General features: G+C 42.6%; 1 protein-coding gene across 1 annotated transcript in view; it reads right to left on the reverse strand.

Annotated features, from left to right (window-relative positions):
- The window catches only part of LOC101601381 (actin-related protein 2/3 complex subunit 4), a 66,854-nt gene that overhangs the window by 22,384 nt on the left and 27,517 nt on the right, over positions 1-16,953 (reverse strand). The window contains exons 7-9 of the mRNA XM_045133453.1: positions 16,836-16,930; positions 13,233-13,347; positions 9,931-10,126 (exon numbers count right to left, since the gene is read on the reverse strand). Of these exons, the coding sequence (XP_044989388.1) occupies positions 9,931-10,126; positions 13,233-13,347; positions 16,836-16,930 (406 nt within the window). The remainder of the gene's footprint in view (positions 1-9,930; positions 10,127-13,232; positions 13,348-16,835; positions 16,931-16,953) is intronic.

The raw sequence follows: 16,953 nt of genomic DNA on the forward strand, positions 1-16,953 counted from the left end.
AAACCAAAGAAAATATATTGAAAGCAATTATAGAGAAATATCAAGTTATATACAAAGGCAAGCCCATCAGGATCACAGCAGATTACTCAACACAAACTTTAAAATCCAGAAGTGTTTAGAGTGATATATTCCAAGTTCTGAAAGATAACAACTGTCAACCAAGGTTACTTTATCCTGCAAAGCTATCCATTCAAATGGATGGATAAATAAGGATATTTCACAACAAAATCAGGCAAAAGGAGTATTTGAAGACAAAACCAGCTCTACAGAAAATATTTGAAAGAATCTTCCATGCTGAAGAGAAAGAAAAGCACACCTAGAAAAAACAAACCATACTCAAATACTAGTTAATACAAGAGAGCAAATGTAAAACCAGAAGAACTACCAAAAAAAGGGCAAAAATAAATATACACCCTTCAGTAATTTTTCTTTTTCTTTCTGTTTTTTTTTTTTTAGGTAGGGTCTCACTCTATCTCAGGCTGACCTGGAATTGACTGTGTAGTACCAGGGTGGCCTTGAACTCATGGCAATCCTCCTACCTCTGCCTCCCAAGTGCTGGGATTAAAGGTGGGCACCACCACGCTGGCAATATTTTTTTGTTGTTGTTGGTTTTTTTTGTTTTTTTTTTTGGTTTTTCGAGGTAGGGTCTCTCTCTGGCTCAGGCTGACCTGGAATTCACTATGTAGTCTCAGGATGGCCTTGAACTCTCGGTGATCCTCCTACCTTTGCCCCCCCGAGTGCTGGGATTAAAGGCGTGCGCTACCACGCCCGGCTTGGCAATATTTTTTAATATCAATGGCCTCAATGCCCCAACTGAAAGACATAGGTTTGCATACTGAGTTAAAAAGCAGGATCCTTCAATTTGTTGCCTCCAAGAAACTCACCTTTCTACAAAGGATGGACACTATCTTAGGGTGAAAGGTGGGAAAATGGTGTTTCAAGCAAATGGGCCTAGAAAAGAAGCAGGGGTTGCTATCTTAATATCTGACAAGGTAGACTTCAGTCGAAGATTAGTTAGAAAAAATAAGGAAGATCACTTTATATGGACTAAAGGCACACTCTAACAGGAGGACATTATAATCCTAAATATATATGCACCTAGCATGAGGGCTCCCAACTTCATCAAAGAAAAGCTATTCGAACTAAGGTCAGGGTTGGAGAGATGGCTTAGTGGTTAAGCATTTGCCTGTGAAGCCTAAGGACCCCAGTTCAAGGCTTGATTTCCCTGGACCCACATTAGCCAGATTCACAAGGGGGCGCACGTGTCTAGAGTTTGTTTGCAGTAGCTGGAAGCCCTGGCATGCCCATTCTCTCTCTCTCTCCCTCTTTCTCTGTCTGTTGCTCTCAAATAAGTAAATAAGAATGAACAAAAAAGCTAAAAATAAAAAAATAAATAACTGGCTAGAGCAGCTTCTGCCTCAGAGTTCTCAGGTCTGTACCCCAAGCCACTGAGCATCTTCCCATCTCTGAGCAGACATCAGCCTGGAAAATAAAACATCTGCAGAAATGAGCCCATGCATCACTGGCAACAACACTACTCAGCCTTCCATGCAGGGTGTGCTCCAGCAGAATGGAGATGGAGTCCCCAGTTCCATTCCTATAGGGGCAGAGAAGTGCTTATTGGGATTATTAGGATTATAATGTCCTCCTGTTGGGGCCTCGGGAGTCAAGGTTAAGGAGGACTGTGCAGGAACGTGTAGCACACACCAGATGAAATCGACAGTGGTGATGAAGGCATCCAGATTTGAAGAAGGAACTCTGTGTGCCTCGAGCTCTTCTGAGGATCCACCTCTGACAGGATGTGAGCCAAATGATACTGATCTGGCGACTGATGTGGACCCTGAGTTGTACCCAGGGGAGGAGGATTCATGTGTATGGAGCAAGTCAGAACTGACACGTTCTGAAGGCCCGCTTGGATCACTTGAATGGTGCCCCGTGCCCCCTGAAGAGTTGACTAAGGCATTTGATTTCTGAAGAAAGAACTCAGGAAACCAAGAAACAAAGGAAGAACTGCACAAGAGGTGGGCACAATGGCCCAGGCCTGAAAGCCGAGCTTCCAGGAAGACTGAGGTGGAAGTGTCGCTTGCCTCCAGGTGTTTCAGTCAAACCTGTCTTGAAGAACTAACCCTGTTCTATAAAAGAGCAATAATTTCTGAAATGTACAATTCCTTTTATGTAACTCATCTTACATAGAGACTTTGAAAAGGATCCCATTGCCTTAATAAAACAGAAACGAGGAGAGGTAGATGGCTTAGCGGTAAAGTGCTTGCCTGTGAAGCCTAAGGACCCTGGTTCGAGGCTTGATTCCCCAGGACCTACAAGGGGGCGCACGTGTCTGGAGTTCGTTTGCAGTGGCTGGAGGCCCTGGCGCGCCCATTCTCTCTCTCTATCTGCCTATTTCTCTCTCTGTCTGTTGCTCTCAAATAAATAAATAAAAACGAACAAAAAAAAAAAAAAAAAGAACTAAGGTCACAGATAACACCAAACACAATTGTAGTGGGTGACTTCAATACCCCACTCTCATCAATTGACAGATCATCCCAGCAAAAAATAAACAAAGAGGCATCTGGATTAAATGAGGTCATAGAAAAAATGGACCTAAGAGACATTTCATACAGGACATTTCATCCAAATGCTACCAAATACACATTCTTTACAGCAGTACATGGAACATTCTCTAAAATAGACCATGTACTAGGACACAAAGCAAATCTTAACAAATACAGGAAAACTGAAATAATTCCTTGCATTCTATCTGACCACAATGGGATCAAACTACAAATCAATAGCAAGAAAAACTATAGTGCATACACAAAATCATGGAAACTAAACAATACAATATTAAATGATGAATGGGTTAATGAGGAAGTCAAAAAAAATTCATAGAGTCTGAGCTGGACATGGTGGCACATGCCTTTAATCCCAGCACTTGGGAGGCAGAGGTAGGAGGATCGCTGTGAGTCAGAAGCTACTCTGAGACTACATAATGAATCCCAGGTCAGCCTGGGCAAGAGTAAGACCCTACCTTGAAAAACCAAAAAAATAAGTAATAAAATAAAAATTCAGGGCTGGAGGGATGGCTTAGCAGTTAAGGCGTTTGTCTGCAAAGTCAAAGGACCCAGGTTCAATTCCCCAGGACCCATGTTAGCCAGATGCATAAGGGGGTACATGCATCTGGAGTTTGTTTGCACGGGCTGGAGGCCCTGGTGTACCCATTCTCATTCTCTCTGTCTCTCCTTCTCTCTCTCCCTCTTTCTCTGTCAAGTAAATAAAAATAAAATTTTAAAAATAAAATAAAAATTCATAGAGTCAAATGACAATGAGAACACAACATACCAAAACCTTTGGGACACAATGAAGGCAGTCCTAAGAGGGAAATTTATAGCTTTAAGTGCATATATTAAGAAATTAGAAAGGTCGCAAGTAAACGACCTAATGCTTCGCCTTAAAGCCTTGGAAAAAGAAGAACAAGGCAAACCAAAAAGTAGTAGACAGGAAGAAATAATAAAGATTAGGGCAGAAATTAATGAAATAGAAACAAAAAGAACAATCCAAAGAATTAATGAAACAAAGAGTTGGTTCTTTGAAAGGATAAACAAGATTGATAAACCCTTAGCAAATCTGACCAAAAGAAAGAGAGAAGAGACACAAATTAATAAAATCAGAGATGAACAAGGTAACATCACAACAGATTCCAGAGAAATTCAAAAAATTATAGGGACATACTATAAAAGCATATACTCCACAAAGTATGAAAATCTGAAAGAAATGGATGATTTCCTTGATCTATATGACCTACCTAAATTAAATCAAAATGAGATTAATCACTTAAATAGACCTATAACAAACATGGAGATCCGAGCAGTTATCAATAATCTCCCAACTAAAAAAAGCCCAGGCCCGGATGGATTCACTGCTGAATTTTACCAGACTTTTAAGGAAGAGCTAACACCATTGCTTCTTAAGCTTTTCCAGGAAATAGAAAAAGAAGGAATCCTACCAAACTCCTTCTATGAGGCCAGCATCACCCTGATACCAAAACCAGGCAAAGATAGAACAAAAAAAGAAAATTACAGACCAATCTCCCTCATGAACATAGATGCAAAAATTCTCAACAAAATATTGGCAAACAGAATACAAGAGTATATCAAAAAGATCATTCACCCTGACCAAGTAGGCTTTATCCCAGAGATGCAGGGATGGTTCAACATACGCAAATCTATAAATGTAATACATTACATAAATGGGTTGAAGGACAAAAATCACATGATCATCTCATTAGATGCAGAGAAAGCATTTGACAAAATCCAACATCCCTTCATGATAAAAGTCCTACAGAGACTGGGAATAGAAGGAACATATCTCAATATAATAAAGGCTATTTATGACAAGCCTACAGCCAACATATTACTAAATGGGGAAAAACTGGAAGCTTTTCCACTAAAATCAGGAACAAGACAAGGGTGTCCACTGTCTCCACTTCTATTTAATATAGTTTTGGAAGTCTTAGCCATAGCAATAAGGCAAGAGACACACATAAAAGGGATACAAATTGGAAAGGAAGAAATCAAGTTATCATTATTTGCAGATGACATGATTCTATACATAAAGGACCCTAAAGACTCTACTAGCAAGCTGTTAGAGCTGGTAAAAACCTACAGCCATGTAGCAGGATACAAAATAAATACACAGAAATCAGTAGCCTTCGTATATGCTAACAACAAACACACAGAGGATGAAATCAGAGAATCACTCCCATTCACAATTGCATCAAAAAAAATAAAATACCTTGGAATAAACCTAACTAAGGAAGTAAAGAATCTATACAATGAGAACTTTAAGACACTCAAGCGAGAAATTGCAGAAGACACTAGAAAGTGGAGAAACATCCCTTGTTCCTGGCTTGGAAGAATCAATATCGTGAAAATGGCAATCTTACCTAAAGCAATCTACACATTTAATGCAATCCCTATCAAAATTCCAAAGGCTTTCTTCATGGAAATAGAAAAAAACAATCCAAAAATTCATTTGGAATCATAAAAAACCTCGAATATCTAAAATAATACTGAGCAACAAAAGAGGCTGGTGGTATCACCATACCTGATTTTAACCTATACTACAGAGCCATAGTAACAAAAACAGCATGGTACTGGCACAAAAACAGACATGTAGATCAGTGGAACAGAATAGAGGACCCAGATGTAAGCCCAAGTAGCTATAGCCACCTGATATTCGATAAAAATGCCAAAAATACTCATTGGAGAAGAGACAGCCTCTTCAGCAAATGGTGTTTTGAAAATTGGATAAATATCTGCAGAAGGATGAAAATAGATTCTTCTCTCTCGCCATGCACAAGAATTAAGTCCAAATGGATTAAAGACCTTAACATCAGACCGGAAACTTTGAAACTGCTAGAGGAAAAAGTAGGGGAAACCCTTCAACATATTGGTCTTGGCAAAGACTTTCTGAATACAACCCCAATTGCTCAGGCAATAAAACCACAGATTAACCACTGGGACCTAATGAAATTACAAAGATTTTGCACCGCAAAGGACACAGTGAAAAAAGCAAAGAGGCAACCTACAGAATGGGAAAAAATCTTCGCCAGCTATATATCTGATAGAGGATTAATATCTAGGATATACAAAGAACTCAAAAAGTTAACTAATAAGGAATCAAACAAGCCAATCAAAAAATGGGCTAAGAGCTAAATAGAGAGTTCTCAAAGGAAGAAATACGAATGGCATATAAGCACCTAAAAAAATGTTCTACGTCACTAGTCATCAGGGAAATGCAGATTAAAACTACATTGAGATTCCATCTCACTCCTGTCAGATTGGCCACCATCATGAAAACAAATGATCATAAATGTTGGCGGGGATGTGGAAAAAAAGGAACCCTTCTGCACTGCTGGTGGGAATGCAATCTGGTCCAGCCATTGTGGAAAACAGTGTGGAGGTTCCTAAAGCAGCTAGAGATTGATCTACCATATGACCCAGCTATAGCACTCCTAGGCATATATCCAAAGGACTCATCTCATTTCCTTAGAAGTACATGCTCAACCATGTTTATTGCTGCTCAATTTATAATAGCTGGGAAATGGAACCAGCCTAGATGTCCCTCAACAGATGAGTGGATAATGAAGATGTGGTACATTTATACAATGGAGTTCTACTCAGCGGTAAAGAAAAATGAAGTTATGAAATTTGCAGAAAAATGGATGGACCTGGAAAGTATTATACTAAGTCAGGTAACCCAGGCCCAGAAAGCCAAGCGCCACATGTTCTCCCTCATATGGGGATCCTAGCTACAGATGACTGGGCTTCTGTGTGAGAATGAAAATACTTAGTAGCAGAGGCCAGTAAGTTGAAAAGGAGACATAAAGGGTGGAGAAAGGAAGGGAGGAGGATACTTAATAGGTTGATATTGTATATATGTAATTACAATGATTGTAATGGGGAGGTAATATGATTGAGAATGGAATTTCAAACGGGAAAGTGTGGGGGTGGGGAGGGAGGGAATTACCATGGGATATATTTTATAATCATGGAAAATGTTAATAAAAATTTAAAAAAAAAAAAAAAAGAAAGAAATTAGGGGCTGGAGAGATGGCTTAGCGGTTAAGCGCTTGCCTGTGAAGCCTAAGGACCCCGGTTCAAGGCTCGGTTCCCCAGGTCCCATGTTAGCCAGATGCACAAGGGGAAGCACGCGTCTGGAGTTCGTTTGCAGAGGCTGGAAGCCCTGGCGCACCCATTCTCTCTCTCTCCCTCTATCTGTCTTTCTCTCTCTGTCTGTCACTCTCAAATAAAAAAAAAAAAAATTTAAGAAATTAGAAAGGTCTCAAGTAAATGACCTAATGCTTCACCTTAAAGCCTTGGAAAAAGAAGAACAAAGCAAACCAAAAATCAGTAGATGGGAAGAAATAATAAAGATTAGGGCAGAAATTAACCAAAAAAACAATCCAAAGAATCAATGAAACAGAGTTGGTTCTTTGAAAAGATAAACAAGATTGATAAACCCTTAGCAAATCTGACCAAAAGAAAGAGAGAAGAGACACAAATTAATAAAATCAGAGATGAAAAAGGCACCATCACAACAGATACCAGAGAAATTCAAAAAATCACAGGGACATACTATAAAAACATGTACTCTTCTAAGTATGAAAACCTGAAAGAAATGGATGATTTATTTGATATATATGACCTACCTAATTAAATCAAGTTGAGATTAACCACTTAAGTAGACCTATAACAAGTATGGAGATCCAAGCAGTTATCAACAATCTCCCAAGTAAAAAAAAAGTCCAGGCTCAGATGGATTTACTGGTGAATTTTACCAGACCTTCATGGAGGAACTAACACCAATGCATCTTAAACTTTTCCATAAAATAGAAAAAGAAGGAATCCTACCAAACACTTTCTATGAAGCCAGCAACACCCTGATACCAAAACCAGGGAAAAATAGAACAAAAGAAGAAAATTGCAGACCAGTCTCCCTCATGAACATAGATGCAAAAGTTCTCAACAAAATACTGGCAAACAGAATAATACAAGAATATATCAGAAAGATCATTCACTCCGACCAATTAGCTTTATCCCAGAGATGCAGGAATGGTTCAACATATGCAAATCAATAAATGTAATATATTATATAAATGGACTGAAAGGCAAAAATCACATGATCACCGGGCGTGGTGGCCCACGCCTTTAATCCCAGCACTTGGGAGGCAGAGGTAGGAGGATCACTGTGAGTTCGAGGCCACCCTGAGACTCCTTAGTGAATTCCAGGTCAGCCTGGGCTAGAGTGAGACGCTACCTCAAAAAACAAAAAAAAAAAAAATAAAAATGAATTAGATGCAGAAAAAGCATTTGACAAAATCCAACATCCCTTCCTGATAAAAGTCCTACAGAGACTGGAAATAGAAGGAACATATCTCAACATAATAAAGGCTATTTATGATAAGTCTACAGCCAGCATATTACTAAGTAGGGAAAAACTTGAAGTGTTTCCACTAAAATCAGAAACAAGACAAGGGTATCCACTGTCTCCACTTTTATTTAATATAGTACTGGAAGTCTTAGCCAAAGCAACAAGGCAAGAGACACATATAAAAGGGATACAAATTGGAAAGGAAGAGATCAAGTTATCATTATTTGCAAATGACATGATTGTATCCACAAAGGACCCTAAAGACTCTATCAGCAAACTGTTAGAGCTCATAAACACCTATAGCCATGTAACAGGATACAAAATAAACACACAGAAATCAGTAGACTTCCTATATGCTAACAACAAACACACAGGAAAAAATCAGAGAATCACTCCCATTCACAATTGCAACAACAACAAAAGTACCTTGGAATAAACCTAACCAAGAAAGTGAAGTATCTCTATAATGAAAACTTTAAAACACTCAAGTAAGAAACTGTAGAAGACACTAGGAAAGAAAAGATCCCTTGTTATTGGAATGGAAGAATCAATATTGTGAAAATGGCAATCTTACCACACTTAATGCAATCCCCATCAAAATTCCAATGGCATTCTTCAGGGAAATAGAAAAAAAAATCCAAATATTCATTTGGAAACAAAAAAACCTCGAATATCTAAAATAATACTAAGCAAAAAAATAATAAGGCTAGATATGTATCTGTAGAGGAATGAAAATAGATTCTTAAGTCTAGATGGATTAAAAATCTTAATAACAGACCTGAAGCTCTGAGGAAACTCTGCTAGAGGAAAAAGTAGGGGAAACCCTTCAGCATATTGGTCTTGGCAAAGACTTTCTGAATATAACCCAATTGCTCAAGCAATAAAACCACAGATTAACCATTGGGACCTCATGAAATTACAAAGATTTTTGTATGGCAAAGAACACTGTGAATAAAGCAAAGGCAACCTACAGAATGGGAAAAAAATCTTTGCCAGCTACACATCTGATAAAGGATAAATATCTAGTTCTTTGTATAAAAGAATTCAAAAAATTAAATAATAAGAAATCAAACAACCCAATTAAAAAATGGGCTATGGAACGAAATAGAGTTCTCAAAAGAAGAAACACACATGGCATATAAACATAAAAAAAAAAAATGTTCTACATCCCTAGTCACTAGGGAAATGCAGATTAAAACTATGTTGAGATTCCATCTCACTCCTGTCAGATTGGTACCATCATAAAACCAAATGACCATAAATGCTGGCAAGGATGCAGCACAAGAGGAAGCCTTCAACAGAGTTTGTGGGAACACACTCTGGTATTCTGGTAAATAATAAATAAATAGGTATGGTTGAACTAACATTAATACATATTATCATTTTATTAAAAAAATGATTAGTGAGCAGGGCGTATTAGTGCCTGACTTTAATCTCAGCACTCTGGACGCAGAAGTAGGAGGACTGCCATGAGTTCAAGGCCACCCTGGGCTACATAATGAATTCCAGGTCAGTCTGGGCTAGAGTGAGACCCTATCTCGAAAAACCAAAACAAAAGATTGGTAATGTGCTGGAGAGTTGGCTCAGAGGTTAAAGCACTTGCTTGCAGGCCTAATGGCCTGGGGTTCGATTCTCTGGTAACCATGTAAAGCCAGATGCCAAAGTGGTACATGCACCTATAGTTCTTTTGCTGTGGCTAGAGGCCCTAGTGTACCCATTCTCTGTCTTTCTGTTTGCAAATAAATAAAAATATTCCTTAAGATGATTAGTGATGTCCCCAAGGTCACAAAGCTTGAAAACTATAACCAGAATCTGACAGCCTGGGCCATGGTCTTAATGCTAGGAAGCATATCCAGGAAGAGTGGTTTGGACTCTACCATGAAGCCAGCAGGAGCCCTCAGAACCCCTGAGCAGGAGGAGCAGGACAAACCAAAAGGGGAGGGCCTTGTGCTGTGCCAAGTAGAGGGGGTCTGCCTAATACCCTGCCTGCAGGGTACTTACTGGACTACTTGGTAGTAGCGCTGAAGGAAGAGGGACCACTGCTCAGGGCTTAAGCACATCGGAGCTCCCAGGTCCTTGTCGATGTCCATGTGAGCCAGATTGCTAAGGTGTTCTTCACAGGCACTCAGAGCCTCATCAACAAACTGTGGGGACACTGCTGCTGGCTGTTTCTTCTGTTTCTTGGTCTGTGTGTCTCCTGCAGAGATAGGAGGGACCTGTCATTCTTCTACTTCAAAGCATGTAACATGACATATACCACCGCTCCTGTGGACCTCAGGCCTAGCACAAACCTAAGTACCAAGCTTCCCTGCATCCTGTCACTCACCTGAAACTGCTCTAGATTCACCTGCAATACTAGTGGCCCACCCTTGGCCTCTAATGTCCCACCCAGGACCTTGCAGTTGAGGCTCCACGCTAAATGTCTGCAAGATCTCTAGGACAGCCGTATCGCCAGCACACACAGGGAGCCTTCTCAGTTCCTAGACATTCTGGGACATTGGATACCCTGACTACAACACAGCCGGGAGCCTGGTGAGCCCAGATATACATAAAACCGAATCTGACATGGCTCTTTATGTCCTAGCAGATGCCAGAATCCAGCCTCACTCCCAGAATCCTCATAGACAGGTACAGCCTGTAAGCCACAAAGTGTTCACCTACACGTATGATGCCACCATCAAGAGGCCCGACACAAATGGAAGTAAGGAACATACTCCTCAGAGGACTGGATGCACACCCACAGCCCTGAACATCTATCTGCAATGTTCCCAAACCTCCTGAAGCCTAACTCACACCTGAACCCAGCAGCATGAAGTTCAAACGCAGGGTCTCTGATTCCACAGGGTGCCTTGGCCCTTTATTCTGGCATACAACATTCTTCTAGGTACCCAAGTTATGTCTCCCTCTGGTAAGAGCTGCCCTTTTCTTCCCCAGTGCCTAGCTATGGGGCTCCAGGATTGCAGGGCTAGTTTTAGAGCTATGTCTGAGGAGGAAAAGAGTATGCAATGGCCCAGGCCATCATGCAAACTCCCGAGTTCCTTTCCTCTTCAGTGTTCCTCATGCTCAGGACAACTTATAAGAAAGTTTCTTTTCTTCCTCCTCCCCAAAGACTTGAGCTGGCTGCAACAGGGATGAACTATGGAGTTCTCAGTATGCCTCTTTACAGTGCTCATTCACAGGCCAGGCACATGCAAGTTCTGATCAATTAACAAAAGGATACCAAGACAAAAACCAAAAAAAAAAAAAAAAAAAAAGCCAGGTGTGGTGATACACACCTTTAATCCCAGCACTCAGGAGGCAGTGTAGGAGGATCACAGTGAGTTCAAGGCCACCCTGACACTACAGAGTGAATTCCAGGTCATCCTGAGCTACAGTGAGACCCTACCTTGAAAAACCAAAAAGAAAAAGAAAAAAAAAGGATAACAAGATAAACAGTGTAGCTGAGACAGAAGAACAGATGAGTGGATGGACTGCAGGATGGATGGATGTTAGACAGAACAATGGACAAACAGATGGAATGATAGGTTGATGAACCTGTGGAAGTAGAGAAAGGAAGGTGGGATGGACAGGTGGATAGGTTATGGATCAGCATTGAGTAAGTAGGTGGGATAATGGATGGCTGAATGGATGGATGGTGAGTGGAAGGATGAATAGGTGGATGGATAGATGGAGGGACAGATTGGTGGGAAAGGATACAGGCTGGTCAGGCAGGTTACACATACATGGATGGATGGATGGAAGCATGATGGTGAAGGGTAGAAGTGACATGGCACTCACCTTGGGTGTCTTCCACTTCTTCCAGGATGCAGTTGGAGTCTAGCTTCCATTCTGATTTTACCACCAGCTTGAGAACGTTGCGGGCAGCTGTCAGCCAGAAGTCCTCTGCTCCCGAGGCAGGGGATACCTTACTCAGCCCCTAGGCTCGAGACCTGTCCTGGTTCCGGAACCTCATCATGACTTGCCCCATTATGGATCCGGAACCTGTCTCCACCCTTCTGACTCTAGAGCCTGGTTCCTCTTCCAGCTGGAGACTATCTGTGGTGGTCTGATTCAGGTGTCCCCCATAATATTAGGTGTTCTGAATGCTAAGTTCCCAGCTGATGGAGATTTGGGAATTAATGCCTCTGGGAGGCAGTGTATTGTTGGGGGCGGGCTTATGGGTGTTATAGGTAGTTTCCCCATGCCAGTGTTGGGCACACTCTCCTGCTGATGTTGTCCACCTGATGTTGGCCAGGGGGTGATGTCCACCCTCTGCTCATGCCATTGTTTTCCCCTGCCATGATGGAGCTTCCCCTAAGTCTGTAAGCCAAAATAAACCTTTTTTCCCCACAAGCTGCTCTTGGCTGGGTGATTTCTGCCAGCAATGTGAACCTGACTGCAACATTATCATTTCCAAATAACTGGACTTGGCATATCTAGTCTTCCTAAACTGGCCCAGGCCTGTTGTCCTATTCCTTTCTTCACATGGGTTCTTTTTAAATTTTTATTATTTATTTATTATTATTATTATTTTGGTTTTGAAATAGAGTCTCATTCTAGCTCAGGCTAACCTGGAATTCATTATGTAGTCTCAGGGTGGCCTCAAATTCACAACAATCATCCTACCTCTGCCTCTGAGTGGGATTAAAGGCATGAGCCACCACGCCCGGCTTCATGGGGCCTTTTTGTTTTCTGAGAGAGGGTTTTGCTATGTAGCCCTGACTGACTTGGAATTTTCTAAATAGACCAGGTTGGTTTTGAACTTGTGGTAATTCTGCCTCTGCCTTCTGAGCACTGGGATTACAGGCATGTACATTACACAGGGCTAATCCAATGCTGAGGTCAAACTCAGGACTTTGTGCATGTTAAGCTATATCCCCCAAACCTGCATCCACTAGACCCTGACTTTAAATCTATCTCAGATTTGGAATATAAATTAAAACATGGCATATAATCTAGATCTAAATTCTGACATGAATGGAGAATCCATGCTGAGTTGGAACCCCACAGCCAAAGCCAATAGCCTTTTACAGAACCCCATCCCACCAACAGAACTTATCATCAGCCTGGAATTGCTCTGGATTCCAAATGGAACCAACTGCCAACTTCCACAACCTGCTCTACAATACAAGCTGGGTTCCTAGGCTTCTCTGGAGGCCAGGGTTGGCCAGGCTAGAAGTCTCACTAAGGGAGGACCCATGAGTGGAAAAAGGATTAGGGGCATGGAGGAAATCTGTTTAGATAGATGAGGATGAGAGGTGAGGCCTGCTGCTCCCAATCCAGGAACCTGAGGGATTCAGGCACATGACAGGGGGTCTCCTTACCTATGAAGGCTTTCTTGTCGTCCTCAGCCCCTAGGCGGTAGCAGCGTGGGAAGAAGTAGTCAGCATCAGCCTCATCAAACCAGGGCAAATTCCGAAGGTTGAGACACAGACCCACCTATGGAAACAGACATTGAGGGGGTGGGGTGCTCAGAGTGCTCCAGTGGGTTCCCTGACATGTAGGACATGTCTAGACAGCAAGGAGGGGCCCTGGATGCTCTCAGAGGCCACCCCCTTGCTAGGCCTGACTTGATATCTGTCTTCAAGTTTATTTAGTTGACAATGATCCGTATCCCTCCATCCACCCTTTCCCACTGTAAGACCTGCCTCCTCCAGGAAGCTTTCCTAGCTCACACCAATGATTAAAATGGCAGACTCCAGTGATAAAGCCTTTCATCGCTGTTGCACATTTACACAACAACTCTTACGGTAGCCCCACTTAAAGATGTGGAAACTGAGGCTTGGAGAGGCACAGCTAGTGCTAAGAAACCAAGGGAAGACTCAATGAAACCATCAGCCAGTTGCTTAGGTTAGGGCCCTTTGCTCGATTTTTGGATTTGGTGGGGTTTTTGTTGTTGTTGTTTGTTTGTTTTTTTGTTTTGATCCGATGGGAATCTGGAGCCCATTTAGTCATTATATCAATATATATCAGATATGGTGCAGGAGTTGGATTTGAACTGAGGCCTGACTGACCCCAAGTTTTACTGAATCACATACTTTGTACTCTCCTCATTATTTTCTCTTACTAATAAGAGTAAGGAACAGGGTTTTCAGCCCAAGTGGTTGGTGTTGGAAGCTGCTCTCCCTACTTCCCTGAGGAGCCCACCTTTGTAGTAAAGGATCCTGCCCGGGCATAGTGGTTTATCATCTGATCTTTGGAGAGGAAGCGACAGTCCAGCACATTCCTCCGAGTGGTCCAGATGAGGTAGGGAGTCTCATTCCGAACCATACGGGACTGGGAAAAAGGGAAGGAGATGGAGTCGGGGATGCTGCTGTGAGCCGCTTCTCACTGCCCTACTGCGCAGAAAGGAGAGGACGCATGTACCCAACGTGTCATCTGGCCCACACACCATTTTTATGTAAGACAGGAGAGCCACATCTTCCTGCATGCAGGACATATGTTGGTCGAACAGCAGGCTAGCTTTCTAGCTGCCATTTGGCTGAGTGTCCCAAAGTAGTGACTAGGCTCCATCACACAATGTCACACCTTGCTGGAGCCTATGGCTGGCCCAGGGGCAGCACAGTGACTCCAAGCTGAAGGGTATACAGCACGGTGCCCCACCTGTCCACCTTCCCTACAACTCTGGGACATCGGATGGTTAATAGCCACTGACAGTGTCCCAGACCATGAGACAGATCTCTCTGTATAGCCCATCTAGGCCTTGAATTCACCATCCTCTTGCTTCACCCTCCCGAATGCTGCATTACAGGCATACACACAGCTTGAAACCGCCACTTCTGTAAGTTAGAGAAAAATACATGTTGGCTATTTCAGGTTGCTCAAATTGTGAGCCTTTATATAAATCAATTACCTTCCCTTTACCTCAATTTCCTCACCTGTGAAGTGGGGATCATAGTAACACCTACCTCAGAGGTGACATGAAAGCTGGAGAAGTGGCTCAGTGGGTGAGAGCACTTGCTGTGCAAGCATGAGGACGTGAGTTCAAACACCAGCATCCACATCAAAATCTGAACCTGGATGTATAAACCTGTAATACCAGTACTGAGGGGGAAGAGACAGGAGGCTCACTGGGGTTCTGTGGTCAGCAGGTCTAACCAAAAAATGAGACTCTCCAGGTTCAGTGAGAGACTGTGTCTCAGGGAAGTAAGAAGAGTGACAGAAGAGGACAGCCAGTTTTTTCCTCTGGCTTCCACACACATGTGCATGAGCATGTACACAAGTACATAGACCATACACACCACACACACACACACACACACACACGCACACGCACACGCACACGCACGCACGCACGCCAGGTAGCATGGTCCACACATATGCACTTAGAAGGTGGAGGCAAGAGGATTAGGAGTGCAAGATCATCCTCAGTTGCAGAGTTAGAGGTCAGCCTGGGCTATATGAGACATTGACTCAGAAACACAAGCAGGAGGAGAGAAAAAGGGAGAGAAAGGCAAGTAGATTGGTGAATGCTTGCCAAGCATACATGAAGCCCTGGGTTTGATTCCTAGCACTACATGAATTGGGCATGGTGGCACCCACTTGTAATTCTAGTACTCATGGGAAGTAGGTGGAAACAAGAGGATCAATAGTTCAAGGTCAGAGTCAGGTGTTGTGGCACCTCCTTAGTGTAGGGAGGCAGAGGTAGGCGGATCACTGTGAGTTCAAGGCCACCCTGAGACTACTAGTGAATTCCAGGTCAGCCTCGGCTAGAGTGAGACCCTACATGGAAAAACAAAAACAATACAAAACAACAACAAAAAAGAGTTCATGGTCATCTTCAGCTACATAGCTAGTGTAAAGTCAGCTTGGGAGACATGAAATCTTGCCCTGTCTCAAAACAAATCAATGGTGGGACTGGAGCAATGATTCCATGGAAGAAAAGAGTCCTTGAAGCACAAGCATAAGGATCTAAATTTGATCCCCAGCACCCACATAAAAAGCCGGACATAGCTGGGCATGGTGGCGCACGCCTTTAATCCCAGCACTCACAGGCAGAGGTAGGAGGATCGCAATGAGTTCAAGGCCACCCTAAGACTACAGAGTTAATTCCAGGTCATCCTGGACCAGAGTGAGACCCTACCTCGAAAAAAAAAAAAAAAAGCCAGACATATCCGGGCATGGTGGCACACACCTTTAATCCCAGTACTGGGGAGGTAGAGGTAGGTGGATCACTGTGAGTTCAAGGCCAACCTGAGACTACACAGCGAATTCCAGGTCAGCCTGGGTAGAGAGTAAGACTCTATCTTGAAAAAACAAAAAGCCAGACATGGCTTTGTATGCTTGTAACCTCAAAAGTGAGGGGAGGAACAGAGATTGGAAGAGTGCTGAAGTTCAGTGATGAGACAATTTAACTGACCAATGAGGAGCTTCAAGTTCAGTGAGAGGCCCTGTCTCAGGGAAATAAAGTGAAAGAGCCAGCAAGGCAGGCATCTAACATCATCCTCTGGCCCCCACATGCATGTGCACAGATCTCACACTTGTCCATACAACACATATACACACTACATATTGCACACACCCCAAAACATTATGGAAATATCATACAGTTCTACTAAGTCTGAGTGGGGCCTTGCTCTGAACCAAGTATTGAACTCTTTAACACACGTGCCATCCATACAATCACACCAGACTATTTCAGCTTTCCAAGCCTTCCTTCCAGCCTGCCCTGGCCAAGAGAAAAGGAGAAATGAGTCTGTTCTTGGCAGGGAGAGCCACCATGCCTGAGAATATTTTAGCCTAAGCCTAACCCACTCCTTAATCACTCTGCAGGCCTCCCCAGCCTTTAGAAGGGTAGCATGTGTTTATACAGATAGAGAAATTGAGGCCCAGAGAAAGAAGGACTTGCCTGAGGTCACCTAGCTGGACACCAGTACTCTCCTAACTAGAAAGTTCCCTTGACTCATCCTGACCCTCAGGGTCCTCACCATCAAATCATGTATTTCATTTAGGTCGTCAAGTTCCAGAAAATCATCAAAGTTGAGCACCTGTGGTGCCTGGAGCTCCTTATTCTCTTCATCCTCTGTGGACGTAGAAAAACCCTCC

Source organism: Jaculus jaculus, chromosome 14, assembly GCF_020740685.1.
Source record: "Jaculus jaculus isolate mJacJac1 chromosome 14, mJacJac1.mat.Y.cur, whole genome shotgun sequence".
In the NCBI taxonomy this organism is placed as follows: Eukaryota; Metazoa; Chordata; class Mammalia; order Rodentia; family Dipodidae; genus Jaculus; species Jaculus jaculus.